Here is an 18432-nt window from a genome sequence, read left to right as displayed (position 1 = left end):
AAATTTACTCACTGGGAGTCCCCTGTCTGTCACTCTTGCCTACAGGTATCTATTTATTCGTGTCTTTATAAGGTCAAAATGTCTTTGTTTTCATCCAGCTTATTAGAGCCACTGCTAGCCACAGAGATTTCACCTTAGTTGCATGCTATGCTTGGTTTTCTTTAGGATTACTATCCATAAACCACAATTTGAAAGTAGTGACCCATAACAAAATATTGTGCTGTCCCTAATCACCTGAAGAGGTGGCATATGTTTTTGCTCTTGACAGTTTTGTGAGCTACTCTTAGTTCCTCATTCTGCATCTGTGAATGCTGTGATTCAGCACCAGTTAGTTATTTTCTTACATTCTTGTTGCAGTGGCTTTTCTTAAGTTCAGGCAGTGTTTCTGCTACTCTCTGGAGGAGAAGCACATCAGAGATCTCAGCCCCAACTCTGGGCAGATGAATGCCCAATGCAGACAGTTTCAGAAATGTGTAACAGATAATGTACCAGCTTTGGCTTTGTGCCTGCTTACTGACAGGAAGAGACAATCTGGTCCACACAATAACAAGAGCGCAGGATAAAAAGACAAGTTACGTCTGAAGGAAAGCATGCCTAGATGACAGCAATCACAAGAGACAGTGTGGAGGTGTCCATATGGAAATTAACACAGAGTAAGTAACATCATTCTGTTCTGGAAGTAAGGAAACAGAATTAAAGAACATCAACTCTCTCCTCAACTAGTGCTGGGAATTGTATGAAATGAAAGCAGGTCATGTTAGTGAAGAGGAACTGAACTTCCCGTGACACTAATGCCCTCATAACAGGTTGAAAAACCCTAAGCATAACAACAAGGTTAATTCGTCAACTTAGTTTGTGGTTTCTATCTCTTGTGTCTTCTAGACCTACTCATGCATGGTTTGGTTGTGGCTTTGCTCAGATAATGGCAGTGCAGAGTTACACTATTCAAAAAGCAGATATATGTTTAAAAGAGTTACACCTGGGGTTTCCTGTATGACTCAAGTATATGATAAACAATCCATGCCCCTGCTTGTAGCTTCTTTGTCTTAGCACACCGACAAACACAGAGTGTCATTGTCATCCTTCCTCAAAGAGCAGACACACAGCTACCAAGGAGGTGAGCAGCAAGCCCTGGAATGTAAAGGGATCTCCTATGCTGCTAAAAGGGACTAGAACCATGATCTGTTCAAGTTTGACAAGTCATTCAGTGAATTATCTCATTTGAAACTTACCTTCTCCAGGATATATATCTCTTCCATAAATACACAGTTTATATCCACATTTATTTTCCAGAATATCTGGCATGATTTGGTGAACAAAATACTCCACAAAATCAGCTTCATTGGTGTGGCTTTTGGGGTAGATAACATAAGCATCATATACCTTCCCATCTGTAAGGCAAAACAAAAGCGCTGTGTTAACATCAATTAGACCTCTCTATTGCAAAAGCCAGAAGAGAAATAAAACTATCACTCTTCAAAATACATCAAAGTAGAAAGTCATGTCAGTCTGAATAATTTGTATCATTGGACACATGTTTGGAAACTAGAGACTGGGTGCATTTGGAGTTTTCCATGCTCAATTATGTTGTTTTCTGAAACTTTGGAGAACTCAGCCTTTGGATTGTGAAGGCTTTGTCCAAAAGTATGTAGAATAAGAATTCAATTGATTGATGTATGTTAGCATGGAATAGTGATGAAGCTCAACATTTCAGTGATTTCTGTTAACAGCCTCAGCCTTTCAGGACAAGGCACTCCAACTCCACTGAAATTCTCATGCCTTGAAGAATGAAAAGCTCTGTTGCTCAAGAAGCAGTCTTGCATTCAGAACCAAGTACAAAGCCAAATAATTCTTTCACTCTTTTCTTATTTGTTTCTCAAATTTTGTTTTCCATTATGGTACTTTCACAAATATTTCATTTGTTTCTGCCCAGTGTTGCTAACTAAGGTTCAGACTCTTCTTACAATAAAATGTATAGATAGATGAATAGCTAAACAAATAAATAAACCATCCACTCACAAGGTCCAATTTATTTAATCATAAAATACCCTTCAGTGGAAAATTCCCATAAAGCACATAGCTTTCCTCTTTGAAAAGAACATAAGTAATTAGATCAGCTGTAAACACCTACCATTCAGACATCTATGGTAGCATTCAGATTGAAAATATGTAAGTTTAGCTGTCTGTATGAAAGCTAAGTATCTAAACTCCTGTCATAGTTGGCAGAGAACCGACTACTGCAGCTAGTGAGCTCTAGAGTGGTCCAGATTACTGTCATGTAAACGTCAGAGCCCTAGCTGAGTTGCCTGAGCATCTAATGCCATTTGAGCCTTCCTCTGGTACCCTGCCTGATCTCCAGATCCTTCTCCAGCAATCTGCAACATTTGGCAGATCTGTGTAGTGTGTTCCATGTTTCGGCCATGCAAGGTCCTGGTGCCTGGTTAGTTCAGTTGATTTTGTTAATGAGAAATTGGATTTGGTCACCTAAAAACATGTATCGCTAGGCACTGCCTGCCCTTCAGCTGCCACTGCAAAGGGGTTCAGGACTCTCTTAAGTCCTAAGAGAGTTCCAATGGTACTGATTGCTTACAGTCAGACAGCTGAGCCCAGTCCCAGGTCTCCAAGTTCTATATCTATGACAGGAACTTACATGTGTGCACCTTAATTGCATGCACTTAAGTTTAGATGTCTTAATCTTGAGTTGAAGTCCATTCCTAAAGTTGGATTCCCCCCTAAAGTGTCTTCTACAATAGTGGCACCTTTTGCTTTAGCTCATAAATATATTGTACTAACATGCCTGTTAAAACATTAGCCAACAGATCAGTTCCTTTACTTCAGAAAGCACATAACAAGTACAGTTAATGGCATTGTAAACTGAATTTTCACTGGCATTCAATGCATCGGGGCAAATATTCTTGTTAAAAAAGTATGAACCCAGGACTGAATCCCCTTTCACAACCACACATCACTACAGAACCCAGGAAATGTTAAGTACTACCATATTATGTATGTCTCCTCATCTAAATGGTTTCAGAAGACATGGGAAAGTGAAGGATCAGGATCATGTGTCACATGAGTTAGTAAGCAACTATCAAAAAACCCTGTTTTCATATGATTTGCTCTCTTCTCTTTTATTTTAACTTACTTGGTCAATTCTTACTCACCATCCTTGACTGAATAAGGCTGAAGTAACTCCCGATACAACAGGACAATATCAACTCGGAAGGACTGGTAAAGTATAACAGAGGCTGCTATTGCAAGTAGTAGAAGGAGAGATCCTATGATCAAGAGGATGTGAGGGAGATCCACTGCAAAGAAGAATATATTGTTAGCCATTAGAGAAGTTAACCTGCCTGCTGAAGCCTCAGTCTCTCGTGCCCCTACTTCTGCTGTGTCTTTAAGGAGCTCACAATGACAAAAAAGCTTTTTCATTCCCCTGCTAGTGGAGCCAACACAGAGAACCTTAAACTAAAAGCATACTAAGCAGTGTATAATTAATATTTATTTCCACTGAATCCAGACTTACCTACACTAAATGCCGCAGCTGACAACAACGTTGAAGTATGTTGCAACATTGCAAAACCATCAAGCATTTTCAAAGGCATCTAAGCTTATGCATGACAACTCTAAGTGTTCACAAAAGGACAAGCGGAGGCTACTGGCAAAGTTGCACAAACAGTGTAGGGGAAAACATGTGCAAATAATAAATCTGCAAGATGAGACCAAAGTACACAGAACAAGCAGGAAAACAGAACATGCCCTGGTCACAAAAGTAATATAAACTATGCTAGAGGCAGATGATGATCTCCCCTGACTTTTCCTTTGAAGACAGTCAAGGAGCATAAAATATCAATCACAAGTATGAAAAACTAGGAGATAGAAGAGCCCCTTGTTTCAGTTCAGTTTCCTTCATGGAGAGCTCTTAAATCTGCCCACATCCACACCAGAGATTAAGAGCTATCAAGCACAGATTCAGACTACATATAAGAAAGAAATTGCTTACAATGAGGGTGATGAAATACTGGATTAGATTGCCCAGAGGGGTGGTAGATGCCCCATCCCTGGAAACATTCAAGGTCTGGGTTGGACAGGGCTCTGATCAACCTGGTCTAGTTGAAGATGTCCTTTATAATTGCAGGTGGCCTTTAAATGTCCCTTCCAACCCAACCTGTTTTGTGACTCGGTGATTTTGTAAGGATCACAGAATCATAGAATGGTTTAGGTTGGAAGGGACCTCAAGGGTCATTCAGTTCCAACCTCCCACCATAGGCAGGGACACTTCCCAATAGAACAGGTCACCCAAGGTCTCATCCAACCTGAACTTGAACACATCCAGGGAGGGAGCAGCCACAACCTCCCTGGGCAACCTGTGCCAGTGTCTCACCACCCTCACTGTAAAGTGCTTCTTCCTAGCATCTAGTTCAAATCTCCCTTCTTCCAGTTTAAACCCATTACCCCTTGTCCTGTCATTACAAGATCTTGTAAACAGTACCTCCCCAGCCCTCCTATAGGTCCCTCCAGATACTGGAAGGCCACTATAAGGTCTCCTCAAAGCCTTTTCTTCTCCAGGCTGAAGAGCCCCAACTCTCATAGCCTGTCCTCATAGCAGAGGTGCTGCAGCCCCCTGAGCATCCTCATGGCCCTCCTCTGGACTCGCTCCAACAGTTCCATGTCCTTCTTGTGCTGGGGGCTCCAGAACAGCACACAGTACTCCAGGTGGGGTCTGACAAGAGCAGAGTCAAGGGGCAGTATCAGCTCCCTTGCCCTGTTGGCCACACTTCTCCTGATGCAGCCCAGCACACAGTTGCTGTCTGGGCTGCATGTGCTCACTGCCAGCTCATGTTGAGCTTTCCATCAACCCAGACCCCCAGGTCCTTTTCCTCAGAGCTGCTCTCCAGCCATTTGCCACCCAGCCTGGATTTGTGCCTGGGATCGTGCCAATCCAGGTGCAGGACCTTACACTTGGCCTTGTTGAATTTCATGAGGTTGGCCTGGGCCCACCTCTTCAGCTTGTCCAGGTCCCTCTGGATGGATCCCTTCTCTCTAGCAAGGCAACTGTGCCACACAGCTTGGTGTCATCTGCAAACTTGCTGAGGGTGCACTCAATTCCTCTGTCCTTATCACTGACAAAGATATTAAACAGCACTGGTCCCAGCACTGACCCCTGAGGGATGCCACTTGTCACTGGTCTCCACGTGGACATTGTGCCCTTGATCACCACTCTGTGTGCAGCCATCCAGCCTATTCCTTATCCAGCAATGCTCCACTCATCAAATCTGTGTTTTACCAGTTTGGTGACCAGGATGTCATGTGGGACACAGTCAAATGCCTTATTCAGGTCCAGGTAGATGCAGATGATGTCAGTTGCCCTTCCCTTGTCCACTGTTGCTGTCACTTTGTCATAAAAAGCCACTAAGTCTGTCAGGCATGATTTGCCCTTGGTGAAGCCATTGCTGGTTACCACCAACTACCTCTGCTTTGTTTGCCATTTGCCTTATCAGAGCCTTCAGGAGGATCTGCTCCATGATCTTGCCAGGCACAGAGGTGAGACTGACTGCTCTGTAGTTCCCAGAGTCATCCTTTTTTCCCTTCTTGAAGATGGGTGTTATGTTTGCCCTTTCCCAGTCAGCAGGATCTTCACCAGTCTGCCATGACCTTTCAAATACGATGGACAGTGGTTAGCAACCTCATCTGCCAGTTCCCTCAGGACCCGTGGGTGGATCTCGTCAGGGTCCATGGACTTGTGCACATTCAGATTCCTTAGGTGCTTGCAAACATGATCTCCAGTTATAGTGGGCAGATCTTCCTTCTCCCAGTCCTTACTTTTGCCCTCTGGGACTTGGGCATTGTGGTTGGAGCCCTTGCTATTGAAGGCTGAGACAAAGAAGTCATTGAGCACCTCAGCCTTATCTATATCCTTTGTCACCAGTGCTCCATTTCCCTTCTGGAAGGGTCCCACATTCTCCCTAGTCCTCCTAGTCCTAGTCTCTCTAGTCCTTCCAGGATGTCAGTCATCAACTCTGTGCTATCATATGCACACAGCTAGTGTAGGACAAGATGTAATTATCACTCTTCTAGGGGAGTGCTATGTTTCTACTGCAACTCAGATAGCTGCCTTTCAGTAACAGCCCATTTTTCCTCCCCTGTGACTCACAGAGCAGAAGTCAGTCTAGATACGCACGTCCTTCTAGAGGTCATCTAGTTCTGCTACAGCAAGAGACAGTGAGAGCAGAGGAACCAAGGTCATTTTGTACTCTCCACACTAGAAACATGGAAGCTTAATCCACAGCCACAATGCTGAAGAAGACACTTTTGACCGCTATGCTGGACATATTGAATTCACCTAGGATTTAATATTTAAAATAGTATGAATTTCATAGTATCACAGTATCATCAGGGTTGGAAGAGACCTCATAGATCATCAAGTCCAACCCTTTACCACAGAGCTCAAGGCCAGACCATGGCACCAAGTGCCACGTCCAATCTTGCCTTGAACAGCCCCAGGGATGGCGACTCCACCACCTCCCCTGGCAGTCCATTCCAGTGTCCAATGACTCTCTCAGTGAAGAACTTTCTCCTCACCTCAAGCCTAAATCTCCCCTGGCGCAGCCTGAGGCTGTGTCCTCTTGTTCTGGTGCTGGCCACCTGAGAGAAGAGAGCAACCTCCTCCTGGCCACAACCACCCCTCAGGTAGCTGTAGACAACAATAAGGTCACCCCTGAGCCTCCTCTTCTCCAGGCTAAACAATCCCAGCTCCCTCAGCCTCTCCTCATAGGGCTGTGCTCAAGGCCTCTCAGCAGCCTCGTCGCCCTTCTCTGGACACACTCAAGCATCTCAATGTCCCTTTTAAACTGGGGAGCCCAGAACTGAACACAATTTCAGATAGCCAAGTTTGAAATGGAAATATCAAAAGCTCCATAGAGCAGTTACACAAAGATAATTCATTATTCCTGTGCAGGGAAGAATAATGGCAATTTTTCTCGTAGAAGAAATCTGCTCCTTAGAAAGATACCTAAATCGACACCTATTTGCTGTAAGATACAGACTCAGAGCAGCTTGGTGTACTTTTTTTTCTCTGACAACTAGGCTCATTAAGAGATTTCCATTCACTATCCACCTTCTTTACAGATTCACAGCTTGCATTCGGTTGGAAGGGGCCCTCAAATATCATCTTCTTCAACCCCTCTGTGTTGGGGGGTTGGACATCTCTAACTAGATCAGAATGATTAGGGCCACTAGATCAGATTGATGGGGCCTCAACCAGATTCCTGGGCAATCTCTTCTGGTATTTTCCCACTCTCATAGTAAAGAACTTTTTTCATATGTCTAATCTAAATCTACTCTGCTCCAATTTAAAAGCATTGTCCCTCATCCCATTGCTACATGCCTGCCTAAACATTATTTACTTCATTATTCCTGTCTAGCATGACAACTCATCATCCTAAAGCTGCAATAATGTAAGCATTTAGGAACTTTTCTGTGATGAAGATCATTGAAATTATTTGGATTACAAAATACAACTCCAGATGTGTTGGACTGGGTGATGAACTTTTGTTCCCAAAGGAATATGCATTAAAATTCCCAGATTGCACATCACTGCTGCATCTATTTTTATTTTACTAGATTATAGCAAATGCAACATTTAGTTGTCAGATGGAACACCCTGGCTTGGAATATCATTATAAATGTAAATGCAGGCATTCTAGCAATATAAACATGAAGGTCAGCTCTAGCATCCTCACTGTTAAGACCCTTCATAGCATCTCAGGCCATAGAGGGTCATTTCATGTACTGATATGAACTTCACTCAGCCAAGCCTTGTGCATTCAGAGCAGGGATCAGACTTACAAGGCTTTCACTCTCTCTGTCTGCAAAAGTCACATAAGACACATGGCTGCAGCAGCAGGCCCTTCACTGTCACTTACAACGAGCTAAGGAACCAGTTCAAATTTCCTCTGCAGAGCAGGCAGCAAAACAGATTGTAAAATGCTACAGACTGTATGTAGTCACTACATATGCTACAAAGTGAAGGCACTGATCACCACCACAGAGCCATTTTAGAGCTTTTGCTTGGACCTGCCACTGAGTGAACGAAATAAGGTAAAATATTTAGCAGAAAGGAGTCTCTTATATTGAAATTGACAGGGTCCCTGGCTTCTGCAGGAGATGCTGAATAAAGCAGTGTAGTACATATGAAGGAATTCTGAAAATACCAGAGCCTGAGAAATTCCACTGAAAAGGTATCAAAAAGAGTTTACAAGTACATTTTCCCTTTCCTCTAGTAGGATGTGACAAGATTTTCATGCTCTTGATGTTTCTTTCTTTCCCAGGGAGAGAGAAAGAAACATCCAGCACGTGATGAAGCATAGCTCTCCAAAACTAGGAGTTTTGAGGAAACCACCTTCCAAAAGACAGAAGTGGGTGTGCTAGTTTGAAGCAAGCTGGAATGTTTTGGTAAAAGAACTAGATAACGGGCAGTGAAATGAAAAACAATTGTGTCTACTTCTCTCACAGTCACGCTGAGATCTCTGGGAAGAAGAAGTAAACATTCTCCATTTTGTTTCTCACTCTTGCTTTTGCCTTAGACCTGGTCACATCTCATTAACCCTGCTCCTACTAACCCTGCTCCCTAACCTCTTGGCTGCACCTCTTTTCTTCCTGAGAACTGGGGTAAGGTTGAGAGGGGCCGGGGGGAGGTGTTGGGGTGGTTTGAGAGCCCCTCCTGGGGACTTAGGTTTCTGGAGTTGTGCTTTTGTATTGTTTATCCTTTGTATATTTCTGTATATAATTGTATATAACTGTATATATTGTAAATAGCTGCTTGTAAATTCTGCTAGCTGTAAATAAATTGCTTCATCTATATTCCCAGGGTCCGTCTGAGTTAGCTGGGGCAAATACAAAAGTGTGGGGGGGTGGGGTAACCCCCAAACCATCACATTTTTTTTTATTGGCTTTCCCAACGTGGGGCTAGATATTTCAGTGAGTGGAAATTAGCTCTGGGAATTAAGATGAAGCTAATCAAGCAGCTATTGTACTTGGTGGGGATTGCTGTGTGGCCTGTTTTCTGGTTTTTTGTGTACAACTGGATCAAAGATCAAATTGGTTATTTCTTACTTCATGTAGTTTTTAAGAAGGCTAAAGTTAAGCTTTCAAATATGTTCTGGAGCTGGGGTGATTTTATTCTTGGTTATGCTGGTTTTAATATCTCTGAGAATATTACCAAGGACATTACAGGAGCTCTGGTCAATAATGTGACAATCAATGGAAATTCTGCTTTAAATATGGCTCTAATGAGAGTTATTCAGCCTAAGACAGGAATTCCAACTGTTTGCATAGGTACATGCTCTTGTAAAACTGTTTTTCTTCTCACAGTTTTTAATATTTGCCTCATGATTTTAATATTCATATTAATTTTGGCATTATTGGTGAAAAATTCAAAACCAGCTTCTGTAAGAGCTAGGAAAAATTCTGTGTCTCAGAAGCAGTCTCTTTCACAGCAAAACAAGGGAACACAGTTATCGGCTTCCCCCTTGCCAGCCTCTGCCCCTCCTTCTCCAAGTGCTGGGAACACAGCCAGTGTACCCGCCACTAACGTAAACAAAGATAACAAAAACAAAAACAATAACGGGCAGAGCTCAGCAGGAGCCCTAGGAGGACAGGCAGGTACCCAAAATCAGAATGTTCCCAGCAAAAATGATAACACCTCAGGGTTGGCAGGCATCCCAGGAGGACAGGCAAATAATAACACTGCTAGTGCTAGTAACGCTAGCCCAGTCAGTCCAAATCCTAATGACACCAGCTCAGCCAATTCGAACCCCCAGCCAGCAGACCAGAACCAAAATCCTCCTGTTAAAAGCAAGGCAGATTTGAACTCACAAGCTCCAGGTCAGACCCCTAAGGATTCAAACCCTTCAGGTCAGACTCCTAAAAATTCAAATCCTCCAGCAGACACATCCAAGTCTGTTGCTGCTCAGGCCCTTCTGGCACCTGCTAAGGCAAAAGCTAAGACAAAGAGTGGTTCGCAGGAGGATGTAAGAGATGGGACCTCTGGTGATCAGCAGCAAGAGGAGGAAGAGGAGGCAGTTAGTCTGCGAGACCTTGTAGATGTGCTGAGACAACAATACTCAAGTGAGAGGAGCACTGGGAGGTTAGCTGCCAGGAGAGAGGATGGTTCCAATGAGTTTAGGAATGCTATGAGGAAGATTGTGTTAGGCCCAGCACCACCAGAACAACAGGAAGAAGAGGAGGAAGATGACATCCAGGGTTCCAAGGATCCACTCAGAGAGGTCAGGGAAGTTAGGAAGGAATACACAAGAGAATCAGGTGAGCCAATCTTAAGCTGGCTAGTGAGATGCCGTGGCATTGGTGCTAATGCTCTGCAGGTAGGAGACAAGTCTGCCAAGCAGCTGGGACCACTCACTAAGGAGAGTGGAGTGGACAAACACCTAGCAAGTCCTCTTGGTAGGGTTAGCTTGTGGACACGCCTTCTGTTGGCTGTGGCTATGAGATATCCTTCCCGAGATGATTTGCCATGGGCTGCCAAGAAGTGGAACACTGTTGAGCAGGGAATTAAGCTTCTGAAGGAGTTTGCTGTGAAGGAAGTGCTTTATGGAGATCATGGCACACATGAGCCTGATGATATTCCTTTGGGAACAGGTCTCATGAAGAAGCTGATTAAGCTTGCTCCTTCATCCTATGCTAACATCTTGGCCAGTAAGTTTCTAGCAAGGAGTGATAATGGAAGATCTTTCACTGTTGGTGAATTCACTGATCAGCTCAGGCAGATTGAGGACAGCTTGTCACATTCTGGTTTAGTCTCTGCCATACAAACTATGACCACAGAGATTAAGAATACCATGAAAGAACTGAAGGAGGATCTCAAAAACATTACTAATCTGGTAAAGGATACCGTTCCTGCATCATCTGAATGGGTGAATGTTTCTGCAGTCAGGAACAGACGCCCACCTCCTGCAAGGCAATTCCAGCCTAGGAGGAGACAAATTCCACCCAGACAGCAGCAATCACGTGCGTCACTGTGGATACTTCTGCGTGACACATACGGTGAGAACATGAACAAATGGGATGGTAAACCTACTTCAGCTCTTTCAAAGAGGGTCAGGGATCTGCAGAGTGGCAGAAACAGAGGCAGTAATGCCAGAAAAGTAGCTGTCACTTCTTCAGCTCCCGAGGGCAACTGCAATTGTTCCAACAGTTGCAATTTCTCTCGCAACAACACTAATCATTGTGTACACCCCACATGCCATGTTCAGCATTAGGGGTGCCCTGCCTCCAGCCAGGAGGAGGAAAGGGATAGTGGAGAGAACCGAATCTATTGGAATGTATTCATTAGGTGGCCTGGCAGTTCAAGAGTTCAGAAATACAGGGCTTTAGTTGACACAGGTGCTCAGTGTACTTTATTGCCATCTAATTGTAAAGGGACAGAGTCCATTTCTATCTTTGGAATCACTGGTGGATCTCAAGAGTTAACTAAGATACAGGCTGAGATCAGTTTAACTGGTAAAGAGTGGAAAACACATACTATTGTAACTGGTCCTGATGCGCCTTGCATTTTGGGAATTGACTTTTTGAGACAAGGTTGTTTCAAAGATCCTAAGGGTCATAAATGGGCTTTTGGAATAGCATCTGTAGAGATTGAGGATGATAAATTGAAATTGTCTATTAGACCTGAACTTTCTGATGAATCTGCAGTTGTGGGACATCATGACATAGAGGACCTGGAAGTGCCAATTGCAACTCAAACTGTTCATCATAGGCAGTACAGAACTAACCGTGACTCTTTGTTGCCCATTCATCAGCTGATTCGTCAACTGGAGAGTCAGGCTGTCATCGAGAAAGCTCATTCACCTTTCAACAGTCCCATCTGGCCTGTGCGCAAACCTACGGGCGACTGGAGACTGACAGTTGACTTTCGTGCCCTCAACGAGGTGACGCCACCCATGAGCGCAGCTGTGCCGGACATGCTGGAACTCCAGTACGAGCTGGAATCGAAGGAGGCTAAATGGTATGCAACCATAGACATTGCTAATGCTTTCTTCTCTATTCCCATAGCAAAGGAGTGCAGGCCTCAGTTTGCATTCACCTGGAGAGGAATCCAGTACCAGTTCAATCGTTTGCCTCAGGGGTGGAAACACAGCTCAACAATCTGTCACTCAGTCATCCACAATGCACTGGAGAAAGGTAAAGCTCCAGAGCACATCCAGTACATCGACGACATCATTGTGTGGGGCCAAACTGCTAAGGAAGTCTTCGAGAAAGGTAACAAAATCATTGACATTCTGTTGCAAGCAGGTTTTGCCATAAAGAGAGACAAGGTCAAAGGACCTGCCAAAGAAATTCAGTTTCTGGGAGTGCGGTGGCAGGATGGTCGCCGTTACATTCCTCAGGATGTGATCAACAAAGTCTCTACCATGGCAGTTCCCACCAGTAAGAAGGACACACTTTCTTTTCTTGGTGTGGTGGGATTTTGGAGACTACACATTCCTGGTTTCAGTCAGATTGTCAAACCTCTGCATGATGTGACTCGTAAGAGAAACAATTTCGAGTGGGGACCTGAACAACAAGCAGCCTTTGATCAGATCAAGCGAGAAGTAGTCCATGCAGTGGGCCTGGGACCTGTGAGATCTGGTCCAGACATTAAAAACATTCTGTACACGGCTGCCAGTGATAATGGTCCAACTTGGAGTCTCTGGCAGAGAGCTCCAAATGAGACACGTGGTCGTCCACTTGGTTTCTGGGGACGTTGTTACAGAGGTTCAGAGACAAATTACACTGCAACTGAGAAAGAGATTCTAGCAGCCTATGAGGGAGTGAAAGCAGCTTCTGAAGTGATTGGAACTGAGTCACAATTACTTTTAGCTCCTAGACTGCCAGTTCTAAACTGGATGTTCAAAGGCAAAGGTTCATCACCACATCATGCCACTGATGCAACCTGGTCTAAATGGATGGCTTTGATAACCCAACGAGCACGAATGGGTAATCTTGACCGACCTGGTCTGGTGGAGGTGATCACCAACTGGCCGGAAGGCACAGACTGTCCCAAACCTCCAGAGGAGAAAATAACTCGTGCTGAGGAAGCTCCTCCCTATGGTGATCTCTCTGATCAGGAAAAGAACTATGCTTTGTTCACAGACGGTTCCTGTCGTCTTGTTGGGAACAAGCGAAGATGGAAGTCAGCGGTTTGGAGTCCAACCAGGAGAGTTACCGAAACGAAAGATGGAGAAGGAGAATCCAGTCAGTTCGCTGAGGTAAAAGCTGTTCAACTTGCTCTTGATGTGGCTGAACGTGAGAATTGGCCTATCCTTTACCTCTACACCGACTCGTGGATGGTAGCCAATGCTCTATGGGGTTGGCTAAAGGACTGGAAGAAGAATGGTTGGCAGAGGAAAGGAAAGCCTATTTGGTGTGCTGATCTATGGCAGGACATTGATGCACGGCTGGAGAAAACTCCAGTGAAGGTGCGGCACGTAGATGCACACATGCCTAAGAGTAGAGCAACTGAGGAACATCAACATAACCAGAAGGCAGACCAAGCTGCTAAGATTGCTCAAGTTGATACCAACTCTGATCTTGACATTGACCTTGATTGGAAACACCGAGGTGAACTGTTCTTAGCTCGGTGGGCCCATGACTCATCTGGACATCAAGGCAGAGATGGAACATACCAATGGGCTCGTGATAGGTCAATTGACTTGTCCATGGATGCTATCACCCAAGTCATCTATGACTGTGACATTTGTGCTGCTATTAAGCAGGCTAAGCGAATCAAGCCCTTATGGTATGGTGATAGATGGTCAAAGTACAAGTATGGTGAAGCCTGGCAGATTGACTACATCACTTTACCTAGATCTCGTTCTGGCAAGCAGTATGTGCTAACGATGGTAGAAGCCAGCACTGGATGGTTGGAAACCTATCCAGTTCCACATGCTACTGCACGTAACACTATTGTTGGTTTGGAGAGACAAATCTTGTGGAGACATGGAACTCCAGAGAGAATCGAGTCAGACAATGGTACTCATTTCAAGAACAATCTTGTGAAAAACTGGGCCAAAGAGCATGGTATTGAATGGATCTATCACATACCCTACTATGCACCAGCTTCAGGGAAGATTGAGCGCTACAACGGTTTGCTGAAAACCACCCTAAAAGCCATGGGGGGTGGAACTCTGAAAAACTGGGACAAACATTTAGCACAAGCTACTTGGTTGGTAAATAGTAGAGGTTCAGTAAACAGAGCAGGACCTGCACAATCAGATTTGGTCCAAACAGTAGACGGTGATAAAGTTCCTGTTGTACATGAGAAGAATCTGTTAGGGAAAACTGTTTGGGTATTTTCTCCTTCGGGTGAAGGGAAACCTGTCCGAGGGGTGGTATCTGCTGAGGGTCCTGGTCATACATACTGGGTAATGCAGGAGAATGGTGAAATCCAGTGTATTCCACAGAGAAATCTAACTTTAGCTGAGAGAGTTTAAATTCAAGCTGTTAGGAGTTTTCTGTTCTAGGTAGCATCGGCGCCCAACACTGAGAAAAATCTACAGTACGTGAGCATGAACCCAACATCACCTGGGAGTCCCTGTTCTGAGCTTTTGAATCACCTACATCTGATTGAATTGTGAACTGAACTTGTATATATAGTTTTGGTGTAAATATTGGTTTAGATTAGATTAGATAATTCTCAGCGATACTCTGAGCGAAGTAGACAAGGGGTGGATTGTGCTAGTTTGAAGCAAGCTGGAATGTTTTGGTAAAAGAACTAGATAACGGGCAGTGAAATGAAAAACAATTGTGTCTACTTCTCTCACAGTCACGCTGAGATCTCTGGGAAGAAGAAGTAAACATTCTCCATTTTGTTTCTCACTCTTGCTTTTGCCTTAGACCTGGTCACATCTCATTAACCCTGCTCCTACTAACCCTGCTCCCTAACCTCTTGGCTGCACCTCTTTTCTTCCTGAGAACTGGGGTAAGGTTGAGAGGGGCCGGGGGGAGGTGTTGGGGTGGTTTGAGAGCCCCTCCTGGGGACTTAGGTTTCTGGAGTTGTGCTTTTGTATTGTTTATCCTTTGTATATTTCTGTATATAATTGTATATAACTGTATATATTGTAAATAGCTGCTTGTAAATTCTGCTAGCTGTAAATAAATTGCTTCATCTATATTCCCAGGGTCCGTCTGAGTTAGCTGGGGCAAATACAAAAGTGTGGGGGGGTGGGGTAACCCCCAAACCATCACAGTGGGCAAGAAAACAATCTGTTTGTTTTATAATGAAGTATGTCCAGGTTTTTTTTTGTTTAACAGTGTCATACGATGTCTATGAAGGAATTTTGTCCTTGTGGACCCCTTCAAATTTTATGATTTGATTGATTTTTTTGGTCAATACATGTACACAGAGACAAAAATCTGGAAACCACTGTGTGGTGAGGACAATCCAAGCACCAGAGATTGCTCACTATTTCTTATTACTTCATCTCATGCTCACCACAACATTACAAATACTTCTGCAATGCATTGAGAAAGTAGCTATAAAACATGTAGATAAGAAACAGATTCCAGCAACAACTCTTGCAACTATGAACAAAAAAAACCCCAACAACCACCCATTGTTTGCAATTGGTTTTGCACAGATTAGGCCAAGGCTGGAAAAGAAGTAGTAAATTTCCTGTGTTTGTAAAGCACCATAAAAGAACTCCACATGGGTCTTCCAGGAAGAGCAGGTTCAGTTCTCAGTAAGGCTGGCTCAGACTCTCATTTCTCTGGAAAAAAAAAAAGGTCTATCTTCAGCACAGAGGAAGCAAGGGCCAGAAGTGACTTCTGGAGGCCTTGAACAACAGATCTTGTTGTTCAGTTTGACTTTGCTGTACCATTTAGCAGCAGAGAGCTTATGAGTAGGCTGTCTTCTAATACTACTCATTTATACTCAAGAGCAATGGGATTACAGAACTATCAGCTCACAAGAAACTATATTGGAGAAGCCAAGCAAAACAAGTCAGAAGGCAACATTTGTTTGCTGACAAACTCTGAAAGAACAGCAAGGTTTTACATGACTTATCAGGCTTCTAAAGTAGATGCACTTCCAGACAGCAAATGCAAAGATGCAAAGTTCTGGGTCTGAAATTCTTGCCAACATTTGTCTACCAAAGATGACCCAGAAGATTAGGTTCAGCACTAAATATTTTTGAGGAAGAACAGGGCTGATATTCTGGGCCAAAGACATCTCTGCTCCAAATAGCAGGATTTTCTGACATTCTCCAGAGAAGAGGGTTTAAGGCAGAAAGATTTGTGGTCCTCTGGCTATTTTACACTTCCTCGTGATTGAGAATTGAGGAATAATCAGGGAGAAATAAGATGATGCTTGTGGGTCAGACACATGAAGAGCCACCTCCAGTTATGTAACCAATTCTGAATCAGTGAGGAACTAGAAGCCAATGGCAGCTTTTATACTAATAAAAAGAGAAGGACTTGGAAAGTATTCAGACAGTCTATGCATTCTCTAGCAGTCAGGTTAAAGGGATATTTCTGACTTGGTATAGCTCTGCTGGTAGAAGGATTTGACACTTTTGTTGTTTCTTCAATTACTTGGCATTCACCTCACAAGCTAACAGCTTCCCCCCCCTCTGCTTTTGTGAGCATTTATCTACCACAGTTACCAGTGGACTCAACTGACATGGCCAGTGTAGCTGATTAGCTTTCCGATTCTTGAGATATGACTCTTCCAGCATGAGAGAGATCAAGCAGCTGCAGAGGGCAACTAAAGAACAGTCATGCAGCAGAGTCATTATCTCTTGCCAGATGTTCAGCAAGACCAGCTACATCTTTGTCATGAAATGTGGAGGAAAGGTAACTAAAAGTTCTTGCAAAATCCTTAGCTCTGCTGTGACACAAGATACATTACACATCAAGTTACACAGATGATCTCAGACCACGTGAGAGGACATGTCTTGTGGCAGAGAGGGAGTGCAAAGTCTGGGATGATCTCCATCTCTGAAATTAAAAAGGGAGATATAGGATTGAAAGATCTGGGGGAAATTAAAGTTATTATGAGTCATGAAGAATGTGTCATGAACAAGTGTTGGTGAAGGAGTCAGAATATACCAAATAGCTTCAGACAGAGGGGAGACAAAGAATGGAAAATAGTGTGAATTGATGAGTTCCCTACTGACTGGCAATGATCAAAGTCTAGGTACAGTGTGGATGAGAAAAAAAAACCAGAGAAAGATCTTCCTCGGAAGGAGGAGAAGCACTCTGTCTATGCAGCAGCACCAGCAACTGGACCATCCAGGCTCATTAGTCACTTCTAATGGAGACAAGAAAATAGCTGCAGAAACTGTCAAATTTCAAAGCCAAATCCTCACTAAAGCCTTCTGTTAAACCAAAGAAAGAATTTGCTCAGTTTCTGTATCTACAAGGCATAGCATGTACAGTCTGCATCCCTCCAAATCACATCAAAAGGAGCTGACTGTGCTGCATTACTCATGATAACTGAGGTACTTAGGTCACGTAGCTTATCGCTACAAAGCTTATCAGCTTCTCTCAGCAGCATTTATTTCCTATTTAAGCATCTAATCACAAAGACACTTGGGAAGCCATTTGGGACAGACAGCTGAGACTTTTTTTCACAATACAGTATTTTCTTCATACACTTGTGTGAACATATGCTTGTGTGCAATGCATGTATCCTAGACTGGAAAATATCTTTTTTTCCCTGTGTAATGTCAAGCAGCTTTGACACTGACATCCATTCTTGGCAGTTTTAAGTGCGTATTTTGTTTTCCATGGAGGCAAAACCAAACATTTCTCAATAGTCTTGACTGTGAAAGAAATTTCTCCTTTCCTCATCACTCCTTTCTGGCAATTTTTTTTCTGTTCTTACGTGAATTACAGTTGTTACCAAAGTAAATTGCCAGGATTAATTGCAGTGCTACTGCTAACAGTGAACTAGGACCTTAAATACTTTATTATGACTCAGAAAAGTAGATTTAACTCCTGGTTCCCACAGAACATTTCCATGTGATATGCCAAATCGTTCATTCAGTAGGTCTTAGAAGACACAGTTACTGTGAGACTTCGAAGTTATTAACACAGAAGACTTCTAATGCAACTGCTTCTAGTATCTTTGCTTCCTCAATCTTCCACCTCCACTGCTAAAAGACTTTTTATCTACTTCATTAAATATCTTCAAAACACACTAATAAGAGTAATAAGTGGCACAACACTTCTTCATGTCTTACCTCCCACCACAAATCTATGCTACAAATAATGATAATGTAACTCATACTGAATATCCTGAAAATAAAGAAATTAAGCTGAATACAGAGCAAGAACTTGTGTAAGAACGTTAATGAGATAATAGCTAGCAGACACACCTTGTGCTATGGAACACTAAGGAACAATGACATACTGAAAACAAAACAAAACCCACAA

General features: G+C 43.4%; 1 protein-coding gene across 1 annotated transcript in view; it reads right to left on the bottom strand.

Moving 5' to 3' along the window:
* The window catches only part of IL1RL1 (interleukin 1 receptor like 1), a 34143-nt gene that overhangs the window by 5144 nt on the left and 10567 nt on the right, over positions 1 to 18432 (bottom strand). The window contains exons 8-9 of the mRNA XM_064144023.1: positions 3165 to 3308; positions 1233 to 1391 (exon numbers count right to left, since the gene is read on the bottom strand). Of these exons, the coding sequence (XP_064000093.1) occupies positions 1233 to 1391; positions 3165 to 3308 (303 nt within the window). The remainder of the gene's footprint in view (positions 1 to 1232; positions 1392 to 3164; positions 3309 to 18432) is intronic.

The sequence above is a fragment of the Pogoniulus pusillus genome, chromosome 5 (assembly GCF_015220805.1).
Source record: "Pogoniulus pusillus isolate bPogPus1 chromosome 5, bPogPus1.pri, whole genome shotgun sequence".
Taxonomy (NCBI): domain Eukaryota; kingdom Metazoa; phylum Chordata; class Aves; order Piciformes; family Lybiidae; genus Pogoniulus; species Pogoniulus pusillus.
Note: the sequence above shows the minus strand (reverse complement) of the source record. Positions and strands in the feature narration are given on the sequence as shown.